The 26,712-nt window shown below is 35.4% G+C and overlaps 1 protein-coding gene across 7 annotated transcripts in view; it reads left to right on the forward strand.

Annotated features, from left to right (window-relative positions):
• The window catches only part of CTNNA2 (catenin alpha 2), a 1,080,823-nt gene that overhangs the window by 209,685 nt on the left and 844,426 nt on the right, over nucleotides 1-26,712 (forward strand). For all 7 annotated transcript variants that reach the window (XM_077843060.1, XM_077843058.1, XM_077843061.1 and 4 more), the window contains one exon: nucleotides 15,651-15,846. In XM_077843060.1, the coding sequence (XP_077699186.1) occupies nucleotides 15,651-15,846 (196 nt within the window). The remainder of the gene's footprint in view (nucleotides 1-15,650; nucleotides 15,847-26,712) is intronic.

Below are 26,712 nucleotides of genomic sequence, written 5' to 3' on the forward strand. Positions count from 1 at the left end.
CATGTTGCTTAATTAGTTCAATTAAACACCTGCTTAAAACTTTCTGGATCAGCAAAATCACTAGCACATTGCTAAAAATATAATTTTTTGAAATGTAAATATTTAAAAAAATTGTTGAAATAGTCTCTACACTGTTAAAAAAGTGAAGAAAAATGTGAATTTTGTATTGCTAAAAGTGAAAAAAATGACTGAAATTAAACTCATTTGATGGTACTATGCAGGTATATTCAATTTGGAAGTTTATAAAACATATGAGAAATTAAGGTGCATAATTAAGGAAAATTATGAGAAATTTCATAAAATACTTGACTAAAAGACTGGAGTGGTCACCTGAGGATCAGCATTAATATTAAATTTGTATTCTCCCATTTATTTAGTCTATCTCATAGATACAGGGAATACACTTCAAACATTTATGCATAAAGCTAATCATCATGGACCACAAATTAAGAACTCTATTTTATTAGCGTATAAAATGTAAGAGTTTAAAATAATTTAGGGATAATTTTTAATTTACAGCTAAATAAAAAGAGGTCCAAAGAAATTAATTGACCTCAATATTACAAACTAATAAGTGATTTGTCTGGGGCTTACGTTCAAGTATTCTGACATCCTGTCCAAGACTTTCTCCTCATGGTTGTGTTCACTATTATTTTTTTGGAGCATCTCCTTTGTTACTGAGCTAAGTACCTTAAATAAACTATCATATATAATTCTCATTGCATTCCTATAAGGTGTATATTATTACCTTCAATTTTAAAAATAGGAAACTGAGTCTTAGATTCAATGATTTCTCACCCAAATAAGAGATGACAGGTTCCCAAAGATGTATTCTTTCCACTACTCCGTACCACTGCCTTTTGATGACATTTCATTCTGCAATATTACTGTAGTACTCGTCATCTAGAGCCCATATTGCAATTTCAAAAATGCTAATACAGTTTTTAAAGAGAAATGGGCTGCTTTCTTTTTTCATGAATTGTCCAAATAAAAGTTTACAAGAAGAATCTTGACAGGATAATTACATCTTGCTCATTTTCCCCTGTATTTAATCAACAATTCTCTAGAATCTTCAAGCCTTTTAGAAGTGATGCTTAAGAAATGTAGCTAGATAATATGGTAGTGCATTCAAGTGGAAGGCTGGCATTCTACCCATAAAGCAATAACCCTGCAGTAAAAATGTCAATGTGGCTTTTTTTTTTTTCAAGCCATTGGCATTTCACCAGTGATTTTTAGTTTAATGGGAGAATAATAATAAATACTTACCTGTGCAAATAAAAAATATGCCATTAGATGATATAATTATTTCTTTGAAAATCCAGAAAGCATTTTTAAAAAGGTATGCCATGCATACCATAATGAAATTGTGTAGTCACATTTATTTTCCAGCTATTAAATACAGTGGATTTTGTTTTTAGAAATTTATACTGCATATAAAATGAGGCAAATATGTGTTGAGCATTATTTTAGAGGAAATAACTGCTTGTGTCAGACAAATTAAAGCCGGAATTATTATTCTTCAATGTGCTTTATAACCTCTGGCAGGCACATTTCTCAGTACTTCAGTGTCCTTTTCTGAATCATAAGGATGATACTTTCCTCATTTTCACTGACATTTGCTATGTGGGTAATAAACTGGACACAAGTAGAGAGTACACATTTAGGGTTCTGTGAAGAAAGAACAAGGTTGCATTACTAATCATGATTTGTTTTGATTCTAGAAACCAATCAACAACAGAAAAAAAATGAGATTTTGGCGGGATTACTTTGTTTTTTGTTTTGGAAAGAAACTTTTAATATGCCACTGGGGAAACAGGTTTGTTTTCTTCCCTAGAACTCAGTAGATTTTATGCTAAATATATCCCCCAGTGGCTTGCATGTATAGTTCCCTTTGCATGAGATTAGTAATGTTCTGTTCCAAGAACACTTAATGCCTTATATATTTTTTTCATTTTAGTATTGATTCCAATTATTATATTTTTTGGTTTACCCAGAATCTGAAGCTCCTTATCAATACTTAGAAAAAATGGTTTGAAATTTATGTTTTAAATATATTAAAGTTACCAAGATTTGGAATTTGACAGAGTATTTTAAAAATATATGTCACATGATAAAACTATAAAAGTCAAGGTAGCATTTTAGGAATTCTGGCCCATATTTTTTTTTTTTCTGTGAGTGTGTGATAAGATAAAGAGAGGAAGAAAGAGAGAGTAAATTTATTTATTTATTTATTTATTTATTTATTTATTTATTTATTTATTTATTTTTATTTTTTTTTTTTGAGAGAGTAAATTTAATGGCTACTACAAAAAGTTTGAGAAAATGTACAAATCATTTTTATTTCATATGATGAAGTTTCTATCCCTACTTTCTTGCTGGAGAAATTTTGTTAAATATATTTAAAGTAGCAGGTGAAAATAAAGAACTTAATACCATGTATGATTGCTTCTAAATAGCCTAATCATTTGATTCTCCTCTTTTTTATTGTTAACTGAGGATCAACAAGATTTATGCTAAAATCTCATGGTCCATGTAAGAATTTGGTGGGTTGTTTTTTTTGTTTGTTTGTTTTGTTTTGTTTTGTTTTGTTTTTCAGTTTTTTAGATTACTGCAAGATTTCTTTGTTTTGGTATTATTAATTTTGAAAGTTGCTTCAGGAATAAATATTAACTTTAGCAAATGAAATAAGAATAGACAGAGAATAGGGACGCCTGGGTGGCTCAGCGTTTGAGCATCTGCCTTCGGCTCAGGGTGTGAACCGGGTTCCAGGATCCAGTCCCACATCAGGCTCCCTGCATGGAGTCTGCTTCTCCCTCTGCCTGTGTCTCTGCCTCTTTCTTTCTCTTTCTTTCTCTCTCTCTCTCTCTGTCTCTCCCTCTCTCTCCGTATCATGAATAAATAAATAAAATCTTAAAAGAGAGAGAGAGAGAGAATGCTAACAAAGTAATCAAATCACCTGTGTTGCAACTTTGATTTTGTTGATGCTTTTAGACTTCCTTATTAGAAGTCTCAAGCCCTGGAGTCCTGTTACCTTTCTTGTCATCCCGAATGGTTTCTGTGCCTGCTTGATCTGTTTCCGAATATGTTTTTCTGATTCCTTAAACTCATTAATGTGTTTTTCTGTACCTAGTATTCCAGCTGATTGATACTCTCTCAAAAAGCCAGTAAGTGCAGGTTCAGAGATAGTGGGAGGTGTAGTAGCTGTGTCTAATCACCAGTTCTGTCTGTGCGAGAGTGTTGTGTGTTCATTTATATCATGGATTTTACTTATCATTTTGGTTTGAAGAAAAGAGATAATTTAAGATGCTTGTGAGTGACAGAAATAGAAGATGCGTCATTTGCGGGAGCTTGGTAAAAAATTTAGTATGTAGAAAATCTGGCCAATAGTCAGTGATGTGCATTGGGGCAGGAAACATTGAGGGAAATATCCTGGCATTTAGGATATCTTCAAGCATTTGACAATAATTCCTTGAAGTGATTTCAAATTGAAAAAGAGGAGGAAAAATATTTGTCTTGTAAATTTATTCCAGTTATTCACCATAAAATACAGTTTATTTCTTTAAGAGCTAAAAAATATTTAGATGAAGTTTTCTCAGGTAACAGAATCATACCTGCCTCCTCCTTAAATCAGGTAAGAGTAAAAGTTGTAAAGTCAACAAGCAGCATTTAAGGAGAGTCTTTGTAAACATAGTAGGTTACATAGCTAATGATTATATGTACCTATATCTATAGACTTATTTGACAATATCTATGCTAATGTCACAGTTTTTTAAAGGCATTAACTAAAACTTCCTTGAAATTTCATATTTACTAATTATTTGATTTATTAGTTGGATTTAAGCCTGAGAAAAACTATGTAAGCTGAGTTTGAAAAACTTTAGATTTGTGATTTTAATCTCTATATTGTTTGTTTTCTGTTGTAAAAAATATACCACTAAGTGGCAATCACATTATTCCTAGGTCATTGAACTGTTATGAAGAGTGATGTCTTAGAACTGTAGAAGAAAAAGAACTTGGCACTTTTAAATTTTCTCATATAGAAAATGAGAATTTGTATTCCACAATTCATAGAAAGAAGTATGTAAAAAAACTGCATGAAAAGCAGAAGACTGTCACCCAAAGTTTTATCTGCCAAATGTTATAATAATATCCAAAACCAGTAAAATATCTGTGTATGTGTCTTTGTATGTTATCTGTGTATGCATATATGTATAGTGTATGTTATTTATTTTTCTAAATAATCGTGCATTCCTAAGCTAACATGTTAAATATATTATAAAATATACATAAATAATAGATATTTAAAAATAATGATGTAAAGTCTAAAAATATTTTAACTATAGATAATACAGTGATGTAGTTAATATTAGCTACTATAATAGATAAACCTCAATATGTCAGAGACTCAACATAATAGAAGTTTTCACCTAGTTACATAATATCCAAGTGAGCCTTTCTGATTCATGGGTCACTCTCTTCTTAGGGAAACTTTAGATACTTTGGTTCCTTTCATCTTGTGGCTTCATCTTCTGCAAAACCTGGTTTGCGAAGTTGAAGGAATAAATATGGAGGAGAAATTTAATGGAGCAGATAGAGAAGAGCACACACCACTGATTCTCATATTCTGTTGGCTGAATTCAACTGATCATATCAACTCTGAGGGAAACTCTGAAATAGTGTTATCTTGTGACCAGAGGGGGGAAAAAATAGGTTTGGTAGCACCCAGTAGTCTTCTCCATTAAACATAATAAAAATAATAAACAAAATTACTTCTCACTAAAAGTAAATATATAATATATAACTAAAATGGCTAAATATTCTGTAGGCTTAACTTTTCTAAAGTTTTGCAAATCATAGTATCTTTAGACCATTATTAGCTAAAATCTTAAGGAAACTGGGATAAGATTCATCATTAGTAATGATGAATATATAAATACAAAATTCAACTTGCAGCTCTGATGAGATTGTTCTTTATTAAGCCTCATTTGTAGCTGACAAAGAGCCAGTATTAAGGTAGGAGAAGGGTCAGCTCTGTATTTTCTTATGGCTCACTCAGGCTTGCATTTTTAGTATTATCTTCAAGCTCTGGTTTCTTTCTTTCTTTCTTTTTCTTTCTTTCTTTCTTTCTTTCTTTCTTTTTTTTTTTTTTTTTAAGATTCTATTTATTCATGAGACACACACAAAGAGAGGGAGAGAGAAGCAGAGACACAGGCAGAGGGAGAAGCAGGCTCCATGCAGGGAGCCTGACGTGAGACTCGATCCTGGGTCTCCAGGATCACACCCTGGGCTAAAGGCAGTGCTAAACCGCTGAGCCACCCGGGCTGCTCTAAGCTCTGGTTTCTTTGCAAGAATCTTTTTAAGTCTCAGGTCCATTTTGTGAATGTTTGTATGTGTGTATATGTGTGTGTGTGTGTCTGAAAATCAGTGAATATAATTCTCAAATCCACTTAACCAGGTATACCTTAAAGTGTAAGGTCACTACTGCCAATTCTTTGGATTTGTGAACACCCACCCTTCTCTTAAGTAGCCCATATGTGGCTCAAGACCATCTGATGTATGGGTGGGGAGGTCGTGACAGTGTAAGTCCTTATATGAAATGTTAATCTGACTTAGGTTTTTAAATATTTTAGATAAAAAAATATAGAATTCTGATACTTTTCTTGCATCCCACTGATTGTCCATTATTCCCTGTATGTATGTACATTATTAGAATCTACTAATCTTAAAGAAGGAAAATATGTAATCAAATGTCTTTTTTTAAAGATTTATTTTATTTATTTTAAAGAGGGCTTTAAAGAGGGGGCAGGAAGGAGAAGAGGGAGAGAATCTTCAGCATACTCCCTGATGAGTGGGCATCCTGACATGGGGCTCAATCCAGGACCCATGAGATCATGACCTGGGCCAAAACCAAGAATTGGATGCTTAAACAACTGAGCCACCCAATGCCCAAGGATCAAGTGCCTTTGTCAATCAAAAACTACAGTAAAAAGACTTGGTGGATTTAGAGAGAATGGATGTTTTGGTCAGCTGAATCCATTAGCTAACAGGATTTACTGAAAAAAATTTTTTTTGTTTATTTTGGGTTTCAGATTTGTTTCTACGCTGTCTTAGAACAGTCTAGTTGTGTTTTGTTTCATTTTATTTTAGCCTTTGTAAATGCAAAGTAGTGAATCATGGACATAGTTTAATCATTCTTTTATTTTTAGTGACATTCAAAACAGCATGGGATTTCCTCAGATGGACAAGGATGGTTAAAACATTTAGAACTCTTTAAAACAAAAATACCTTCTCACTCACTTAAAATCCCCAACTCTAAGGGATGCTCTTTAAGTGAATGTCTAGCATTATTTGTCTTAATTTTGAATTTCATTTTTTTTTTTTAATTTTTTTTTAAATTTATTTATGATAGTCACACAGAGAGAGAGAGAGAGAGAGGCAGAGACATAGGCAGAGGGAGAAGCAGGCTCCATGCACCGGGAGCCCGACGTGGGATTCGATCCCAGGTCTCCAGGATCGTGCCCTGGGCCAAAGGCAGGCGCCAAACCACTGCGCCACCCAGGGATCCCTTGAATTTCATTTTTTATTGGCTGTAAATATACATTGAAAGTTGTAGAAAAAAAAAGTTGTGTAGATTCTATGAAAACCTGGGTTGTCAGTAGATCCTTTAAACAAATTTTATCTTGTGATTATTTGATTTATCATGTTTTATCAAATCTAAGATGCCATAAATTAAAAGATACATATTTAAATGTCACTAAGAAAAATACGAAATACTATCAGTTATATCTTTTAAATGACATAGATTGTAGGACGCATCCTTATTTCAGATATAGAAAAGCATGAGGAAAAAGGCATACCTTAGAATTGACAGACTACAATATTTAAGCAAAAATATAAGAAGACTTTAAAGTATGTAAAGTAATAGAAGGCCAATCTACCTTAAAGAAAAGTGATTTTTTTAGAAAAGCAAGGGAGATATAAGTACAAGTAAGAGCAAAGATTGAGACTAATACAGTGATATTAATTATCAAATCATATGCCTTCTAGCAGGGACCACAAATTTATGTTAAACTTTCTGAAGTCAATGAAAAAACGAAGCATTAATTTAGTATACAATCAACATCCATAACATAAAGTCAAACCAGTTTGTAAGGAGAAACTGCAATATTCTTGGTACTAAAGTCATACAGAAATTTCTCTGTACAGTATGAAGAATTACATTAAAAAAAAAAAAACGCGCCGTATACACAGTGATTTCTTAAAACTCTTTGTGGTGGTATCCCTCCTTTGAGGTAAGTGATATCACCCTAAGGCAGTAAAGACATTTCTACCAGTCTCCAGTATAATACCACTTTTCTCTTTGCTTTTCTGCTTTAATTTAGAGTACTTGTGATTTTATTATTGTTGGAGAGAGAATGGACAAAACTTCCTTCAAGAAAGCTAAATGCTGTTTCTCTAGACAAGTTTTTGGAAGCACTAAATCTAGACCATACTCCCCAGAGGTTATGAGAAATCGAGCTCCTCTGGGCTCCTACTTAATATGAAAGAGCATGCCTTAATAGAGAGTTAGGGAAAATGTTAGCTTAACATCCTTGAAAAAAAATTGAGTTTCTTATGGAGAACATGCATCTAAAGAGAAGGCTATCCTATTCACCTTGGCTTACAGACACTACTGAGATACTTTTTAGGAAATAAGTTTGAATCACTTCTTACCTATAAAATGAATGGATAATCCAGTACTCAATTGTACAGCTTCATAAATTGCAACCACTTAATCCTAGAAAAATTTTAATATATGTATATCTTGGTCCTAAAAATACCTGTCATCCTATTATAGAATATCTATTTTGGGGTTAATTTCTGAATTCTACTTCTTGGTATCATACTTCAAAAGTAAGTATTTGGGAAATGTGTAAAAAAGCAACTGAGAAGGTTTGCCTTGTAGTTTTATTTAGAAGTTGAGGATAAGTTGGGGCAACTGGGTGGTTCAGTTGGTCAAGCGTCTGACTGTTGATTTGGCTCAGGGTGGATTTCAGGGTTGTGAGATCAAGCCCTGCATCACACTACATGCTGCTTGAGATTCTTTCTCCCTTTCCATCTGCCCCTCCCCTGCTACACATGCATGCTTGCTCTCTCTCGCTCTCTCTTGGTCTCTCTCTCTCAAAAAGAATAAATTTAAGAGTTTACAAAAAACAATAACTTAAGTGGAATATGTTATATATAGGCTTTCTCTATAGAAATAACTAATAGTACAGTTCAGGTCTATTTCAGATTAAATAATTAAATCCTTATCTTTAAAGTTTAAGAATACTTGTGTCCAGTCTCAGTATCAAGGAACATGCATCTGAATTCTGCATTGTCAATCTTAGATAATGTGAGGAAATTTCAAAGACAAAGAGAATAATTCTCTATTTTATCCCCCCATAAATTGCTAGTGTATTGTTAAAAGATTATCATTTCTGATTCTGACTTTTGAAGCTTTGGAATTATCAATAATTGTGCATTTTATGATTTAATTATTTTTGTCTAAAATAGAGTGTGGAGTTGTGTTGGATAAGAAATACCAGTTCAACCAAGAATTCTAATGTAATAGTTTCTAACACATGGAAATCTTGCTTCAGTTATTATGAAGTTACAGTAAATCTGTATTATCAAAGTCATTTCCTCTAGAACTAGTCTCACCTCCTGGGCTCCTTTTCTGTCCAATGTGCACAACATCCATATACCTTAAGTGTTGTAGAGATTCTAAGGTAGGAAATAAAACTTCTAATAGAGTATGCCACATAGTCCACATAGTAAGCATATATATATATGTATATATATATATATATGTATATATATATATATAAAATATATTTCATATGTTTTGTAAGGAAAACCATAAGCCATATTTATGCTTACTCTATAATTATTAAATGAATAAACCTAGTTATCAAGAAATAATTCAAGGGATATGCCATTTTGACCAGTTGGCAGTTCTTAAAAGCTGATGTAGGCTTTCTCTGAGAAGCTCCATGTTATCAAATATATTACTATTTGAACATTTAACTTTTTCCTAAGTTAGATAAGTTTTCTTCTTTCAAGAATTTTTCATTTATTTTCAGTTGCTCCTGGAATAAATAACTTGTTTTTGATAATTTTGTTTTCAAATATTTTGCCTCACCAAGCTCTTGCTTTTTTTAAGTTACAGCAGTCATCACAGCCACCTCTTACTATAGCTGAGAAATTATGATGAATGAAGTACTCCCGAGAGATGCAACGGAAGAATTCACAAAGACCTACTACTCACATCTGCACAGTGCATGAATCCAGCAAAAAATGTTTATGTTGCCATTTTTATTTCCAGTTATTGTTTCAATTTCATTGTTTTTTTAGAGAGCTCCAATGATTGTTGGATTCATAGTATTCACGTGTGTATAATCTTTCTTTTCCAAGTTTTTTGTGATTGTGCAATAGAGGAGATTGCCTTCCAGCCATGAGTCAATTGATCAGTTCATCAATAAGCTGTTTTTGAGGACTTGTGCTGTGCCATGGCACCCAAAATAGGAGAAAGAGTTCACCTCTTAGAAGCCATTGCTTCTTTGCTCTCACTTTTTTGTTTTGTTTTGTTTCAACTAGACTACTGTTTCTAAAAGTAAGGAGATTATATATATATATATATATATATATATATATATATATTATGTATATATATATACACATATATATAATGTCATAATTTTGTGTGATAAATGCAAAATTCCCTAGCCCAGACTGAGCTAAGCAGAAACACTGTAAGATCTGTAAATTTACCTTTTATCAGGCATATTGGTAATTTTTAGGCATGATCAAGTCTGAGAATTATCAAGTCCTAAAATTCAATGCTTTTCAGATTTTAATGTGCATAGAAATTACCCAGGAATCTTGTTAAAATGCACATTCTCTTTTAGTAGCTCTGAAGTGGAGCCTAAAATTCTGCATTCTAACTATCCTCAGGTGGCAGTGATGTCTCTAGAGCTCACTTTCAGTTGACTGCCCTGTGGGTAAGGCTTAGACAAACTACTCTGTTGCTGGTTCTTGGCAGATGTGACAGAGTTGCTGAGACAAAGTGTCTTGGCGCCCTTAGTATTGCTTATTGTTCTATTGAGCTTTTAGATCATGGAAGCAGAGAACTGATCAAGTAGAGATCATGAAGATACATGGTCAGATAAACAAATTGTCTTACAATATAATGTATTTCAAGAAAAAGTAAAGAATGAAATTATATTGGCCACTGCATTATTGTTATTATGGAGGAATGGAGGGTCTACTTTTAGGACATTAAATGATTAGCCTGTCTCTATCATTAGATTCACCAGTCTATACAACCTGGTTCTCATGGTTTTATACTCAGATCATAACATCAATACATCTGAAAACAATGGTGCCCATCCTCTGGCTATTGCCAATGTTTTCCATTGGCCAGGGTCCAGTGGGACCATCATTGTGTCAAGGTTCTAGGGCCTTTAACCACTATACACTTATCTATGAGCTGAAGGATTTCTTTTCTAATGAGAGGTGTGGGCATTGAGAAAACATTGGAGGTACAACTAGAGAAGAGTGAGTATCCTTCTGGGCTAAGGTTGAAGAGCCTACAGAAAGGCGCATGTGAAAGATTTAGAGAGAAGTTGGCCTAGTTAATGAAACAGGTTTTAGAAGACCAGTTAAAGGAGTGGTGGTAGCAGAATGACTTTCCTAGCGTAGGAAGGAGGGAGATGAAGATACGTGCAGAGCGAAGTTTGATGATAATGTCCTTTTTTAAAGCTACAGGATTTTGGAGAAGATTATTGCTAAAAGAATTAGTCAAGAGACATTTCCAGAAGGAAGGAAAATTGAGTCAATAGCACTAAATGTGGCAGAGTGGTATGATGTGATAAAAATAATTAGATTTTGGCAACTTATTGATTACTTTAGCAAGAGATCAGTTTAAGAGTACTTTGCTACAGGAGGTATAGGTAAAAGCAAAATTTAGTAGGCTGAGAAATGAAAGGAAAGAAAAAATGTACACTAAATATATGCTCAAAAAAATTTGCAGTGACTAATAAGATCTAAACTCTTTGGCTTGGCTTTCATCAAAGTTTGTTCCACCACACCTATCTAGCTTTACTTCCTATATTATTCACATATATATTATTTTTTCCAAGTAGGTCTGGTCTCCTTACTGCCTTGGAAACATCATTCCAATTCTACATATTTCAATATTCATGTTATTACTTCCTAGCCTCTGTTTCTGGGTAGATCTTTATCGTTTTCTCCCCCCCCCCCCTTTTCTCCCTTTCCCTCCCCTCCTCTCCCCTCCTCTCCTGTCCCCTCGTCTTCTCTCTTCTCCTCTCCTCTCTTCTCCTCTTCTCTTCTCTTCTTCCTACTGCCCAAAAGATGTACTCACAAATTGTTAGTAAAGAAAAGATTTGGATCTTACATGACTCTAGGTTGGGTGGAAGTTGATGTGGGCATCAGAGAGTGCTTGGTTGGGATAGGAGGAGGCATAACATTCAACCAGGAACTTTCACAGAATAACCATCTCTTAAAAGACTGCCCTCGATACTTAATAGTCTATAACTACTGTCTACCCAAGACCTAGTGTCATTCTGGATATCAAACCTTAGGCACACCTTAGGCACAGATTCCTGTAGCCTCAGAAGTCACTGAGCTGCCTCTGTGACTACCACCTTTTGATCAGAATGTGTTTCTGTTGCTGTGACTTCTCCAAGGCATCGAGTCATGGATTCCTTTACATTCTTACATTGAAGCCACCTGCACTATTGGCTAGCATTGATAGTTTGGATATTCCTTAATTTACTGGAGAGTTGATAGATGTATCTGTGAGACTAAATAGTGGTTGTCTTCATTAAAAAAACTCTCTGATTCTTGTTCTTTAGTATATCTCAGTTATTACTGACTTAGCAACAGATTCCTTTACTCTTAATTTTACTTGTAGAAGAATACCATTTTATGGAAACCCTCAGCTCTATCATTTTGTTAGTTACAGTAAATTTTGTCCATCCTTTACAAAAAGCCCTGATATGTTGATTCAGCTTGAGACAAATATGAAGAATAAATATATTTAAAATTATTTTATCTTTTAACAGCTTCTCATTCAGTTAGATGGTAAAACCAGAAGAAACTACTGAGTTCTAAAGTTCTAAAGATACAGTATCAGGCACATGTGAATTTAAGGAAATTATTTTTTTCTACCTATGATGCATCTCTAAGCCTAATTTCATCATCTGTAAAATACCAGAATAAAAACAATATGGATGGGCTTTAACTTTCACAATTTTAAGTGTAAATGTAAGTATAGGTCAAGAAGAATGAGAATATATAACATCACGGTGAAAATGACAACTTCAAGTGGGAGAAAAGGAAAATGTAATAGTGTGGAGTGCCATAGATTCTTACTGGGGGATAGGAGAGGGTGATTATCTAGCAGGAGAGTGGGATTGAATAGGAGGGTTGCATAGTGTGGCTAGACTGAGAATTCCCAAGATAGTTTAATCCTTAAAAGAATAACCTCAACCTTCTCATGTACTATTAGACCTAAACTACTTTCGTTGTTTCCATCTAAAACATCTGATACAAGGGCCAAAAAGTGAGCAGGAAGAGAGTCCTGCATATCCACACCCTAAGTGACCATTCTCTAATTTACTAAAAGCCTTTTAAGTTTGCAGCTGGAAAGGGAAATCAACTGAATGAAGAGAAATGGTCTTGGCTTTCTTGCTGATTTACTGTATAACTATCTGGAATGCTACTTGTAGAATAATATGGGAAGAGATGACATCTTAACAGTTTTGTCTTCCCATCCAAGAATATGGTATGTCTTACTATGATTCAGGTTACCTTTTATGTTCTTCATTAAAATTTTTACCTTTTTCTCCATGTATATTTTGTCTTATGCTTATCTCTGATAATATCAGTTTGTGGTTATTGTGAATAGGATATTTAAAACTACATTTTAAAAAAAGATTTATTTATTTATTTATTTATTTATTTATTTGAGAGAGAGAGAGAGAGAGAATGTGCGTGCAAGTGTGGGGGAGGATCAGAGGGAGGGAATTTTTTTTTTTTTTTTTTTGAGGGAGGGAGGGAATCTTTAATCAGTCTCCCCGGTGAGTGTGAAGACCAAGGCAGCTTGATCCCACCACCCATGAAACCATGACTTGATCTGAACCCAATAGTCAGACACTTCACCTACTCACCCATGCAGGTGCCCCTAAAACTATGTTGTTTCTACTGGTTAGTGCTGTTATATTAATTTTTTTACTGTTTATCTAGTATTTAGCCAGTCTGTCCATAGCTCCTATAATAATTCTAATAGTCTCTCTTTGAATTCTTTTACATTTTATTGATACAGTCATATTCTGTATGGATAATACCATAATTTACAGTTTGCCTTTCTAACATTTGTGTCTCTTCTTTTTAATCCAATTTGTTGACATTGTCCTCTAATAAAACACTGCATAACAATGGGGAGAGTTGACAATTGTTTCTTTATTCCAAACTGATTAAGACATGAGCATTTATGGAGCCTTATCACTTCCCTTCTATTTTTCTCTTTCATCTCATTATGGTCTTCCACTTATGAGTACATGAGAGCTATTACTAAAAGAGGACTGAATTGATTTGCTTCATTTGAAAGTAATCACATTTTTCTTAGGAAGTTCCTGCAATATGCCATGTTTTTTTTTTTTTTTCCCATATAAGTAACACTTTATACTAACTTGTTATTATGAGCATACCTAAACTATGTTTATACAGTAATGCAGCATAAGATAACAGAAGAATTGGAATTTGTTTACCTTTACAGAAAATGAATGGATGATATAGAAACTTCACCATTTTGATAGATTTACCATCAGCTTCTGCTCCCCCCATTGTCATTATACCTGAAGTTATCAGCTCCTTTCCCTCTCTGTTGTTTCTAATTTGAGAAGACTAAAAAGGTTACATCACAAAATTTCTCAGAATTTTAATTTTTAAATAAAATGAGAATAAATGAGTTATCAGTGAGAATAAGAATATTTTCTTCTTATAATGAGCCTAGCATAAAACAGATATTTGAGGTGTTTGCAGTATTTGCTTAGGGGGCTTTTGTGCTTATTTCCAGGTATTGGCTGTTTGGAGGAATTTAGGTTCCTGGAAGAATAGTGTGCTAATGTGTTAGAGTATATCCTTCTTAAGGAGAACCCTGTTGTACCTTTAGAAAGTAGCTTTCGTGTCAGGCTGTCTTCTTCTGATGGCTGCCTCATTTTGGCTGGAACTGAAAAGACTGTAATGTGTTATGGGCTACATACACATTTTACAGCTATCATTTTCTGACAGACTTATTCTTGATGATGTTACCTTTCTTTTTTTCTCTAGTGTTTGTACTTAAATGTCCTTATAGTCTCTCTCTAATTCACTGTATCCAGTTATTTAGCAATCAAAAGAGAGCTGAGTATGACAGCTCCTAGTGTTACATTCACCTCCTCTGAAGTACTGATTCTGCTTGTATTCATCATCTGAGTTAGCGTTTATTCAATATTTTTTTCCTTCTGGTGTTATCTCTTGTTTTATAAACTGACTGGACATTAATTGTGACTTTGACTAGTCACTTTGTTTGCTCTTGGATTTGAAGTGAAATAGCAACAACAGCATTTGGAACATTTTTGTGGACTAGCTTTCTTGATAATCTCTACTAAAATCTTGAGTCTACTAACAAGAGCAAATGTCAGTGAACATAAACCACAGCGCCCATATTCTTATGAAGCTGATAAAAAAAAAAAAAAAAAAAAAACAAACACACGAAGGCCACAAGTGCTCACAACTTTTGCTGAACAGAATATGAAACCCGTTTTTTTTTTTCATTTCATTCCCAAAATTCTCACTGGTAGAAAATAAAGGATCAGAAATCTATAGGAGATAAGTTGTTTAAAACATACTAACAGCTTTGTTAGCAAATTAAATAGTTCTAATTATAGTGCTAAAAGAAGTTTGGCAGTGGGGATATGTATACAAATTATGATACTTGGAAAAGGAGTGACAATGAAAATCTAATTTCAAGTCTGGAAATTTTAGCTGGTTAACCAAATGTTGAGACTGAATCATTTGGTTTCCTCAGATCAAATTTACCATTCTGTTTGTGTAAGATGAAATCAGAAATAGCAAAACCCTTCAAAAGTCCTTGCGAAGTGATCTGTAAGTAATGGGTATTTATTGATGGCCCACCCTTTATTAACTGTTCTTTCATATCTGCCCTGACCCTGGGGACTCAGGACTGGGTGTTGGTTTTCCTGAGTCAGTGCTCAGAGGCAATTCTGCATTGGCTTTCCTTTTCTTGCCTCCCTGAAACTGATTCCTCCAGTGTGCACTTTCTTGTCAATCTGTGAATGCACAACCTCCAGTGAACTGGAAACTAAGCTCCTAGTGGGTCTGCTTTTCCAACTTATTCACGTATTTTTTTTTCCTTCTAGGAAATAAACAGCTTTTTACAGACTCACGAATTTGTATAATTCTCCATTTTCCTTAAGATTAGGTTATGTGACATGTGTTCATGATTTAATAAACAAGGGCTGTTTTAAAATGTGGAGATGATAATATGTTTTTTCCTAGACAGTTGTGCAGATTACTTTGACAGGTTTTCTTTCATATTTAAGGTGACGACCCTTGTCAACACCAGCAACAAAGGCCCATCTGGTAAAAAGAAAGGGAGGTCAAAGAAGGCCCATGTCCTGGCAGCATCTGTAGAGCAAGCCACTCAGAACTTCCTGGATAAGGGAGAACAGATCGCTAAAGAGAGTCAAGATCTCAAAGAAGAATTGGTTGCTGCGGTAGAGGATGTACGCAAACAAGGTAAGTAGAATAATATTGTTCAAGAGGAATGTATATTGATGTGCAAACAATGGATTTGTCTCTAGAATCAATGCATATTTGCTCAAAAGAGTAGTCTTATGTTTTTCCTCAGTATCTGCACTTGCCATTTTTAACATTTGCTGGAATTAAGTGCATAGACAAATAGAGATATTTTTACTTGTGGCAGCATAGAGCAACCACAAAAGTTTCATGTCTGCTGTTAGTTTCAAATTTTCAAGCTGTTTTCTCTTGATTGATGACTGTAGACTTCTGTGTCAAACTGAGGCTCTAGGGAGGAGAGGATGAGAATACCTTATACTTACAGAGTCACCAAACACTTAGGGTTTTAAAGATGAGGGAAGAGATGATTGTAAAGCAATTAGCTATCTATGATCAATCAGTTATGTAATTATCTAGTTAGCCATAATGCAAGTTTTCAGCATATTTAAAATTTTTAATTGTGGTAAAATACTCATAAAATGTGCCATTTTAACCTTTTTTAAGTGTATAATTCAGTAAAGTATATTCACACTGTTGAGTAGACAATCTCCAGAACTTTTTCATCTTGTAATTCTGAAACTCTATACCTACAAAATAACAATTCCTCATTTTCCCACTGCCCTAGCCACTGGCAACCATTGTTCTACTTTTCTTTTCTATGAATTTAACTACTCTAGATACCTTATGTAAGTGGGATCATGTAGTATTTCTTTGTGACTGGCTCATTTCACTTAGTGTCATGTTCTCATGTTTCATACATGGTGGAACATGGGTCAGAATTTCCTTCATTTTTAGGACTGAAAATATTCTAGTGTGTGTTTATACCACATATCTTTATCCCTTCATCCATTGATAGACATTTGTGTTTCTTCCACCTTTTGGCTATGATGAATAATTATGCTATGATCATAAATATACAAATATTTCTATTTCAGTTCCTTTGGGTCTATACCCAAAGGTGGAATTTCTAGATTATATGGTAATTCTAATTTTAATTTTTGAAGGAGCCTACGTACTATTTTCCATCGCAACCGTACCGTTTTACACTTATACCAACAGTGCACGATGGTTACAATTTATCCATGTCCTTGGCAACACTTGTTTTCTTTTTTTATCATAGTCATCATAATGGGTGTGATAGCTCATTGTGCTTTTGATTAGCAGTTCTCTGAGGACTCGTTATATTGACTTTGTTTTCATATGCTGGTTGGCCATTTGTATATCTTCTTTGGAGAAATGTGTATCTATGTCCTTTGCCCATTTTTTTTTTTAGATTTTATTTATTTATTCATGAGATACACACACAGAGAGAGAAAGAGAGAGAGAGAGAGAAAGAGAGAGAGGCAGAGACACAGGCAGAGGGAGAAGCAGGCTCCATGCAGGGAGCCAGATGTGGGACTCGATCCCGGGTCTCCAGGATCACGCCCTGGGCCGAAGGCAGGCGCCAGACTGCTGAGCCACCCAGGGATTCCCCCTTTGCCCATTTTTAAATCAGGTTGTGTTGTTCATTTGTGAGCATTCTTTATATATCTTAGATATGAACCCCTTATATGATACTGTTTTGCAAACATGTTCTCCCTTTCTGTAGGTTTCCTTTTCCCTCTGTTGATTGTGTTCTTTGATACACGGAAGTTTTTAATTTCGGTGTAGAGTTCTATTCAGAATTTTCAGTTGAAAATACTAAGCACCATGAAATCAGAACAGATTATCCCCTGGCCTGACCTCCCTCCTGCATTTCCTATCTCCGTAAAAGCCACGCATGTGTATCCATTTGCACAATGGAGAAATCTCAGTATCATTATTTTTCTCTCCTTCCAAATACAGTCTATTATGAAATCCCATAGATTTTTAACCTCAAAACATCTTTTAAGTGGATCAGTTCCTGTCTTAATTATTCAAAAGTATCATGTTTTACCTGCCCCTGTGCGTTAGTAAATGCTGTCTTCTTTTACATAATTAAGGATGACTCATTCTGCACCTCCCAACTCAAGAGAAAACCTTCCCAGGGAAACCTTTCCTGACACTCCTGTCATACTTTTCATGGCTTTTTCCCCTTATCACTTTGCACAGGAGAGTTTAATATTTGTGGGGTAACCTGATTGATAACTTTCTATCCTGCCACACTATAAATTAATAAAGATAGAGACCAAACCATGTCTCTTTTGCTGATCCACAATTTGCAGTTCTTAGCAGTCCTAAGACTAATGAGTGTTGAATAAATGAAGCAATAGATCAATAAAAGTTCTCCTGTTCTCTCCTTTTTCTTCTGGCAAATCTACCACTTTCTAAATTCACAGATGGCTGTTTAGTCCCTAGAAATATCAACCCTCCTTCTACACCAAGAGCCACTATTATTTGTGCTACCATCTTCTTCCCCATTTTCTCTCCCCTGAAAGTTAATTTCATTTACATCACACTAATATAAATTGTTATGTAATTTGAAATGTTAAATTTTATGTACTTCATCTAATGTACATGGAGTATATTTGTATATGTGTTTTAAAAACATGAAAGCTTCCCAATTGTCAAGTGCTGTTGAAGACTGGTATTCCTTCTGAATTGCAAATGCACACTGTTTTCATGCATATATAGCCTGGATAGTTTTTTTTTTTTTTTCTTTCTTTCTTTCGTTTTTAGATTGACTGCTATATAATAAATTGCACACATTTAAAGTGAACAATTTTATAAGCTTTGACAAATGTATACACTGTAAAACCATCAACACATTCAAGATAGTCAATCTGTCCCCAACGGAGAGGGTTTTGATAGGTCCCTAGGATACTTTCTCAAAGCATTTATCTTTTATGGTAATATATTTTTCCTTTTAGGTTTTCAACGATCTTTTAGCTTTCCCTTATTTTTTCCCTGCAATTTGGTTTTCACACATTCTGTAGAAATTAATATTTCAGTTTTCTCAAAGCTTATATAAGGAATGCTATTTTTTGGACATGATATAATAACCAATATGGTTCTTGACCAGCCTGTCTAGGGGATATGAGAGTGAGATTTTTTTTAAGATGCTAGTTTAGAACATCTTACAGAGATCAGTCTTACAGAGCATATTTTAAACTTTCTCTATATTATACACCTCTCATTATATAAAAATTATGCACCAGAAATGATGCCTATGTGTTAACTGTTTAAAAGCTCAATTACCACATACCCCTTTTGCTGAATCGTGTCACATGTAAGGAAACATTGCTATAGTCTGCAAAATAACAAACGTTTTACAGGGAAAAGATTTAGAAATTTTCTTTCTGTTTCTCTTGTCAAATATCTCTCACTCTCAAATAGGGTTTAGATCCCTGTCATATGGGAGGGATGCCTCTAGTCCCTGACAACAAAGTCCTCAGGCTCTCCTTCCACATCTGTGCTCATGGGCTCTCCTGTCTGCTCTCTGCCCCTTCTCAGTACTTAGTATATAACCTCTCTAGCCCATCCAGTTTTGCCCCCATTTTCCTGTTGGCCCCGTTTTATTCACCCAGATTTTATTCACAGTGAGAGCCTAGGTTGATTTTCAGAGACAGATATAGGAAGATCGGGGGCAACACTCAAGGATAAGAACAGGACTATTTAGTTATTAGAAACTTTGAAACTTAGTATCTTTCCTTGTGTCATAGAAATCTACGTTCTTGGGACACCTGGGTGGCTCAGTGGTTGAGTGTCTGCCTTCAGCTCAGGGTGTGATCCTGGAGTTCTGGGATCGAGTCCCACATCAGACTTTTTGTGGAGCCTGCTTCTCCCTCTGCCTGTGTCTCTGGCTCTCTCTCTCTCTGTCTGTCATGAATAAATAAATAAAATCTTAAATAAAATAAAATAAAATAAAATTTTAAAAAAGAAATCTACGTTTTTATCTGTAAGATGATATTCAGAGATTATGGGAATGCTGACATCAAGAACTAATATCCTCCTATAAAGTGGCCTTAGTATCTGTATGTACTCACTTATAAGATGATGTGTAATTTAGAACTAAATCTATAAGAAGTGGTCTTCTACTATTGAGTTGTTTTTATATTTTAAAATCTAATGATCAGAATTTTTGCCACTTTAAAAAAAAGTATAGCACAAGTTAATGCCAGGAGTTTTAATTTTGTACATCTCCATTTTCAGATTTTTAGTACACAACCATTTCTTATTTTTTTTAATTTCACAACATTCATAATTGTAATAACTGTAATATGTAAGACAAGATTATATAAGAACATTTTAAGCCATTATTGTTTCTAGGCTATACTTAGTGTTGTTTGAATTTCTTTATCATTTGAAAAATGTATTCTCGGGGGATCCCTGGGTGGCTCAGCGGTTTGGCGCCTGCCTTCAGCCTGGGGCGTGATCCTGGAGTCCAGGAGTCAAGTCCCACATCAGGCTCCCTGCATGGAGCCTGCTTCTCTGTCTCTCTATCTCTTTCTGTGTCTCTCATGAATAAATAGATAAAATCTTAAAAAAAAAAAAAAAAAGAAAGAAAGAAAAATGTATTCTCTTTTAAACCTAAGCTGTAGGGCAGCCTGGGTGGCTCAGCGGTTTAGTGCTGCCTTCAGCCCAGGGCATGATACTGGGGACCTAGGATCGAGTCCCACGTCAGGTTCCCTGCATGGAGCCTGCTTCTCCCTCTGCCTGTGTCTCTGCCTCTCTCTCTCTCTGTGTGTGTCTCTCATGAATGAATGAATAAAATCTTTTAAAAAAAGATAAATAAAATAAAATAAAAATAAACCTAAGCTGTATGGTAGATTCTTAAAAGTGCTCTGTATGAGGGGTAACAATATATTACCCTAGAATAGTCTAGTAGAAAATTTTCCTGTAGTTTTATCTACCCCACAAAAAGAAGTATTTGAGTATAATTATGATAGAATTTCTGTTAAAAACAAGTAACAAAAATAAATCATCAAAATATATATAAAGAAGACAAATCACTGTACTCAAAATTTAAAACTCTGATATTTTAGACTTAGGTAAAGATGGAATATTTGATCAGGGGTGTGCATGTGTGTGTGTGTGTCTTATCATAGCTAAAGTAAAAGTAATTACATAAATGTGTATTGTATTCCTAAATTAAGTTTAAACTGCCTCAGAATAAGAACAATGATGTATATGTATTTCTCTCCTCCTAAAGTACCTAGCATGGTTGCTATAGCACATGGCAGGTGATATTCAGGGGAAGGAGACTTGCATGCCAGCAAAGCAGGCTTACAAGTCAAAGGAGCACCAGACATTTGGTTAAGTTAAGATACATGATTTCTTATGTTACATTAGCCAAAAACTACATGATTTAAACTAAATCACTTAACAATTGAGGCCTCAATTTCTCCATTTTTCAAATACAGACAATAATTGTTGCATTTTGCTCACTGGATTGTTTCACATAATGAAGTCACAAAATGAATTATAAAAACATTAAATGTTATATAGATGTGAGAGTATATTTATTAATTATAATTTATCCATCAATCTGTACTACCTATGGCAATACCTCTCTTTCCTAGCACTGAGCAGTCCTGGGCTTTCCAAGCAGGATGCTAGAGAGCTGAATCAGCATCTGGTAGTCTCCCAAAAGAGAACTGTGAGGCTTGGAGTTGATGGTAGTTGTGTGTGGTCCCAGAAAGCTGTGATTTAATAGTTGTGCAGCCAGTGAACCATACATAGAAAAGCTCCTAATCAATGCAAAGGGAGGTATTCCAATCATGTCTTTATATTGAAGCTCTGGACCAAACAAAGCTTACGACACAGAATCCCAAAACATTTTTAACGTTTACGATGAAGACCTTCCTGTATTGGAAATTCTTTCTGAACTATGGACTAGGCTGGGGTTCTTAAATTTCGGTGAAATCAGTATCACCTGGGAAGCTTTTGAAACCCTTGATAAGTTGGTAGCCATATCAATTAAGTTAGAAACAGTGGAGTAGGACCCAGGCATCAAGGTTTTCAAAGTTTCCCAGGTAATTAATCTACTTCTTATCCATTATCTCCACTTGGACGACTCATCAATCCCTGGTAGTCAGCTAGTGTTTCACATTAGGCAGCAGATGGCAGTCACTCATTTTAGAAGGCCTTTGAGCTTGCAGTTTACATAGTTAGAGAGGTGAGATTTACACAGGAGAAACAGCCTGATAATCTATGTTAATGTGTTGTGGATAGATCTGTTCTGTGCTAAATGATGTCTTATAATGCCTGACCTTCTGTAGGCACTCCAAGAATATGCTTTAAGTATATACTAAGGAACCAAATCTATAGGACAGTTAATATTTAAATTGCTCTTGGGAAAAAAAAAGTATGAAGTTGGAATTAGCAAGGAGCAAAGTATAAACTGATCATGGATTAAAAATCTGTCAGGGAGGGCAGCCTGGGTGGCTCAGCAGTTTAGCGCCACCTTCGGCCAGGGTCATCCTGGGGATCCGGGGTCGAGTCCCACGTTGGGCTCCCTGCATAGAGCCTGCTTCTCCCTCTGCCTGTGTCTCTGCCTCTCTCTCTGTGTCTCTCATGAATAAATAAATAAAATCTTAAAAAAAAAAATCTGTCAAGGATGTGGAATAAGCATTTCAGGCTTAAGTAACCTGAGTTTTAAAGGCAAAGAGATAAGAATGGCATTAATAATTGGGGGATGGATAGAAAAGCCTTGATTTGGTAAGTTTCATATTCAAGCATAGTTAGAAATATGGAAAGATGATAGGAAGGGGAGCACCTGAGTGGCTTAGTCAGTTAAGTGTCTGCCTGCAGCTCAGGTCATGATCTCAGGATCCTGGGATTGAGCCCTAGGTGGGGCTTCTTGGTCAATGGGGAGTCAGCTTCTCCCTCTCCCTCTGCCCTTCCCCCCAGCATGTTCTCTCTTTCTTTCTCTTTGTCTCTTTGTCTCTCTCCCTCTCTTTCTCTGTCTCTGTCTCTCTCTCTCGTGCTGCCTCACTTTCAAATAAATAAATAAAATCTTAAAAAAAAAAAAAAAGAAAGAAAGATTATAGGAAAGAACCACAGTGGGAAAAGTTTAGGACCTAGGCTGTGTGTAGACAACATGATGAAATAAAGATAGGAAAGAAAGAAAGAAGCTAGCTGATTGGTTCCTACCTATTTAAGTGATATTTTAGAAAGTTATTTTGGCAACTTCATGAAAAATTGACTAAATCAGAGAAAGATTGGACTCGGGTTGCTTATGTGTTATTGTAATATTGCAGAGAAAACAAAACAAAAATACTTTGAGGTTCTAAGATTGGGATGTGGCAATAACAGAAATAAGAAACTCTGTTATAAGCAGTATGAAAAAGAATAGAAGATTTGCCCTTTGTTGAAAGGAAGAAACAAGGGTCAATATTTATTCTAAATTTTTGGTCCTAGACAACTTAAATGGGATATCTAACGATGGGGAGGAATGACTGATTTTATTGTAAACATTGATAAATGAGTGGAACTGCCTAGCAGATGGTTAATGCTATGAGAATGGAAATTTGGAGAAATAGAGAAATTTGGACATCTTTTGAGTTGATAAATGAAGCTTTCAGAGACAGTCCTTTCTTTGGATACTTGCCTATAGATATAGAGAAAAGAATACAGAGACATAGGTTTAATTTGGGGTGAAAGGCTCAGTTAAGATTGTGGGATAAAAATAGAGAGGAGAAGGATGCCTGGGTGGCTCAGCGGTGAAGCGTCTGCCTTTGGCTCAGGGCGTAATCCCAGAGACCAGGGATCAAGTCCCACATTGGGCTTCCTGCATGGAGCCTGCTTCTCCCTTTGCCTATGTCTCTGCCTCTCTTTCTGTGTGTGTCTCTCATGAACAAATAAATAAAATCTTAAAAAAAAAAGAAATAGAGAGGAGAGGCATGCCCTGAAATATGACCAGAGAACAAAGATAGTACAGAATCCTGAAATCCAAGGGAATAGAATATTTTGCAATGGAGATAGTGATCAATCTAGACTCTCGAATGCTGTCACAATTAGTCAAATTCTTCTGAGATCATAGAGGATAAATAATGAGAAAGTGCCTTGGGTCTTGCCAGAAAGGGCTCATTAATTTTATTTAAAAGTTTATTTTCAGGAATTGAAGGAATGGAGTAGATGGTGAAGTAGTGGATTTAGGCAGGGAAGCTCACCATAGTCTTCATTGATCATCATTGCACTGTATATATCATTACACTTTTGCTTCTGCATAGTCTGGTACTCAAATGAAGGACCATATGTTATCATTATTTTATGCATTTCTGGAGCCTGGACATAGTGAGCACCCAGGGTGCTCATAGAATGGCATTATTCCAAAAATTGCCACAGTATGGAAGGAGAAAAATTGAAGAGGGATTGGAGAAAATATAAAGGCAAGCAATGAATACGATTGTTTTCTTATTTGCTTATTCTGTTGAGCCCAAATCAGAAGTTTCAGAGCATACACCAAGAGAGGGAGCTACTGGTGAGAGCAATTGTAGATACAATGGGGAAAAGCTCAGGGTGGTTGTATGAGGTAATACAGAAGGGACATTTCTTTATCCAGAGAACAGGTAAAGAGGAGAGGAGATGTACTATTGGATTGGATGAAACTATTTCACTTATTTTAAATTATGAACAAAGAGGATGTGGTTTTAATGGATCATATATACCTAATATTTGACCACTATTGTAGATTTAAAAAAAAAATGTCTGTTACTAGCATCTGTGTGGGTCTTTCATATGTTTTTAAGGGATTTATTTATTGAATACAACTGATTGTTACTGCAGTGGAAAAGGCCAATTTATAACAGGCTTAAGTATCTAAGAATTTTTTAATTTAATTTTTTTATTTGGTATGTACTAGCATGTGCTTACAATGGAATGCTCATATATTGCCTTTATGAATCTTCTTAGATTTGAAATAGATACAAAAAGCTGCCCTTTGAGTGATAGGCAGTCTTCTTCATATTTGTCCAATAAGCATCTCCATTTAATAGGTAATACAGCATTTGCTTCTATGCCATCCTATTTTTATATTTCCACATCCTCTTGAAACATGGAGCAGTTGCTTGGATTTTCTATTTTCAGTCAACAACATTCACTGATGTCTACTCTCTCTTTAGGAAGGTACAAAAAATAAAAACAATTAAGACATGACAAGATATGCCAGGCCAGGGTATAGATATGCCAGGCCAGGGTATAGACAGACATGCACATGGCTCACATCCAACTTTAAGAGGGATCTCATGGAATGAAGTGACAAAAAGGAACAGTTAAAAAGGTAGTTTCTTCATGGAATCATTTTTTTTTTAAGTTAGAGATGGTTAAACCATTCACTGCTCATACGGTTTGTTTGTTTGTTTGTTTGTATATAACCTCAACTGTTAAATGATATGGTGATATCAGCTAGTTCCATCATTAGGCTTTTTTTTACCCAATCAATATTTATTGAATAACTGAAGCACCTGGGTGGCTTAGTAGATAAGACTTCTGACTTCACTCAGGTCATGATCTCAGGGTCCTCAGACTGAGCTGCCCATCAGTGGGGAGTCTGCTTGTCTCTCTCTCTCTCTCTCTCAAATAAATATAGTCTCTAAAAATATGTATTTATTGAGTAATTGATGAACAATGGACTGAGACAGAACAAGACTGATAAAAAGTAGTAAAGGGAGAGAGAAAGGTGTGCCTCATATCTCTGAGGAGACAAAACATTTTGCCTCCTGATGACTTAGACTATCTCTTTCCCCATGCACTTTGTTATTGGGGAGTGACATTGGAATAAGCTGGTCCTACAGAAACTCTAGTTGATATGAACTGTGAACTCTCTAGCTAAGATCTGGGCCAAGGTCATTTTCCTAGCCAAGAAGCTCCTAATGTTAGACAGTCCTGTCCCTTATCTTCCACCTATGCTATTAATCTGTAAATCAACACAGTGTGGGGAGCTGTAAGAGAATGTTCTTTCTCTTGGAGCACTATCCACAGAGGTCAGCACTTTAAGGAGAAGAGCTGAGGGTATTTTGAGGATTCTGCTACTCCTCTACTTGTCCTTTTTCTCAGGATGAGTATGTCCCAAATATCCTTTGCTTTATGCCTCTACTCTTGGTACTCTGAATATTTGGTCTTCTAGAGATATTGGACTTGCTTTTCTGTGCTGTGCACTGACTCTTCACTGCTGGTTGACTATCCTTGTATGGGTGGTATGTTACTGTGTTCTAATATCACGTCCTATTGGTCATATGGTAGAGGTTTCACTTCTGTACAGAAGTGGTTGGAGGGCTGGGGAGCAGGTCTCCACTAAAGAGGTGTACCTTCAGGGAAGAAGATAATTTCAGGACAGAAAATGGATATTCAAGAAGCAAATCCTAGGGAAGAGAGAGAAAGAGTACTCCTTTCTCTCTTTGGGTCTTGCTTCCTTGAGCTTGGACTTTGCTGATCCATTATTTTAAAAAATAATATTATCAGGACACCTGAGTGGCTTAACGGGTTAAGCGACTGACTATTGAGTTTGGCTCAGGTCATGATCTTGGGGTTCTGACATCAAGGCCCATGTCAGGCTCCATGCTGAGTGTGGAGCCTGCTTTAGATTCTCTCTCTCCATCTCCTTTTACATCTCTCCCTGCTCACACACTCACTCCCTCTCTCACTCTCTCTTTAATAATAATAATAATAATAATAATAATAATAATAATAATGGTATTATCAAGTAATATAATAAAGTTCATGATTATTAGATGAAGCAAGGGCAGACCTTTAAGTTGGAATGGGAAGTACCTCTTCATTCTCAGACTCAGTACAGTGGAGTCAGCATCTGAGGATGCTCTGCTGTGTCCATGCACCATTGCTGCTCACTGTTCCTCACATGTCCATCTCCTCTCCTTCTTTATAGAGGCTTCGTTCACAAGTGTTTCTCAAAACGAAGTTCACAGACCACTTATTTCAAAATCACTTGTGTGAGGAGGGGTGATG

This window comes from Canis aureus, chromosome 12, assembly GCF_053574225.1.
Source record: "Canis aureus isolate CA01 chromosome 12, VMU_Caureus_v.1.0, whole genome shotgun sequence".
Classification (NCBI taxonomy): Eukaryota; Metazoa; Chordata; class Mammalia; order Carnivora; family Canidae; genus Canis; species Canis aureus.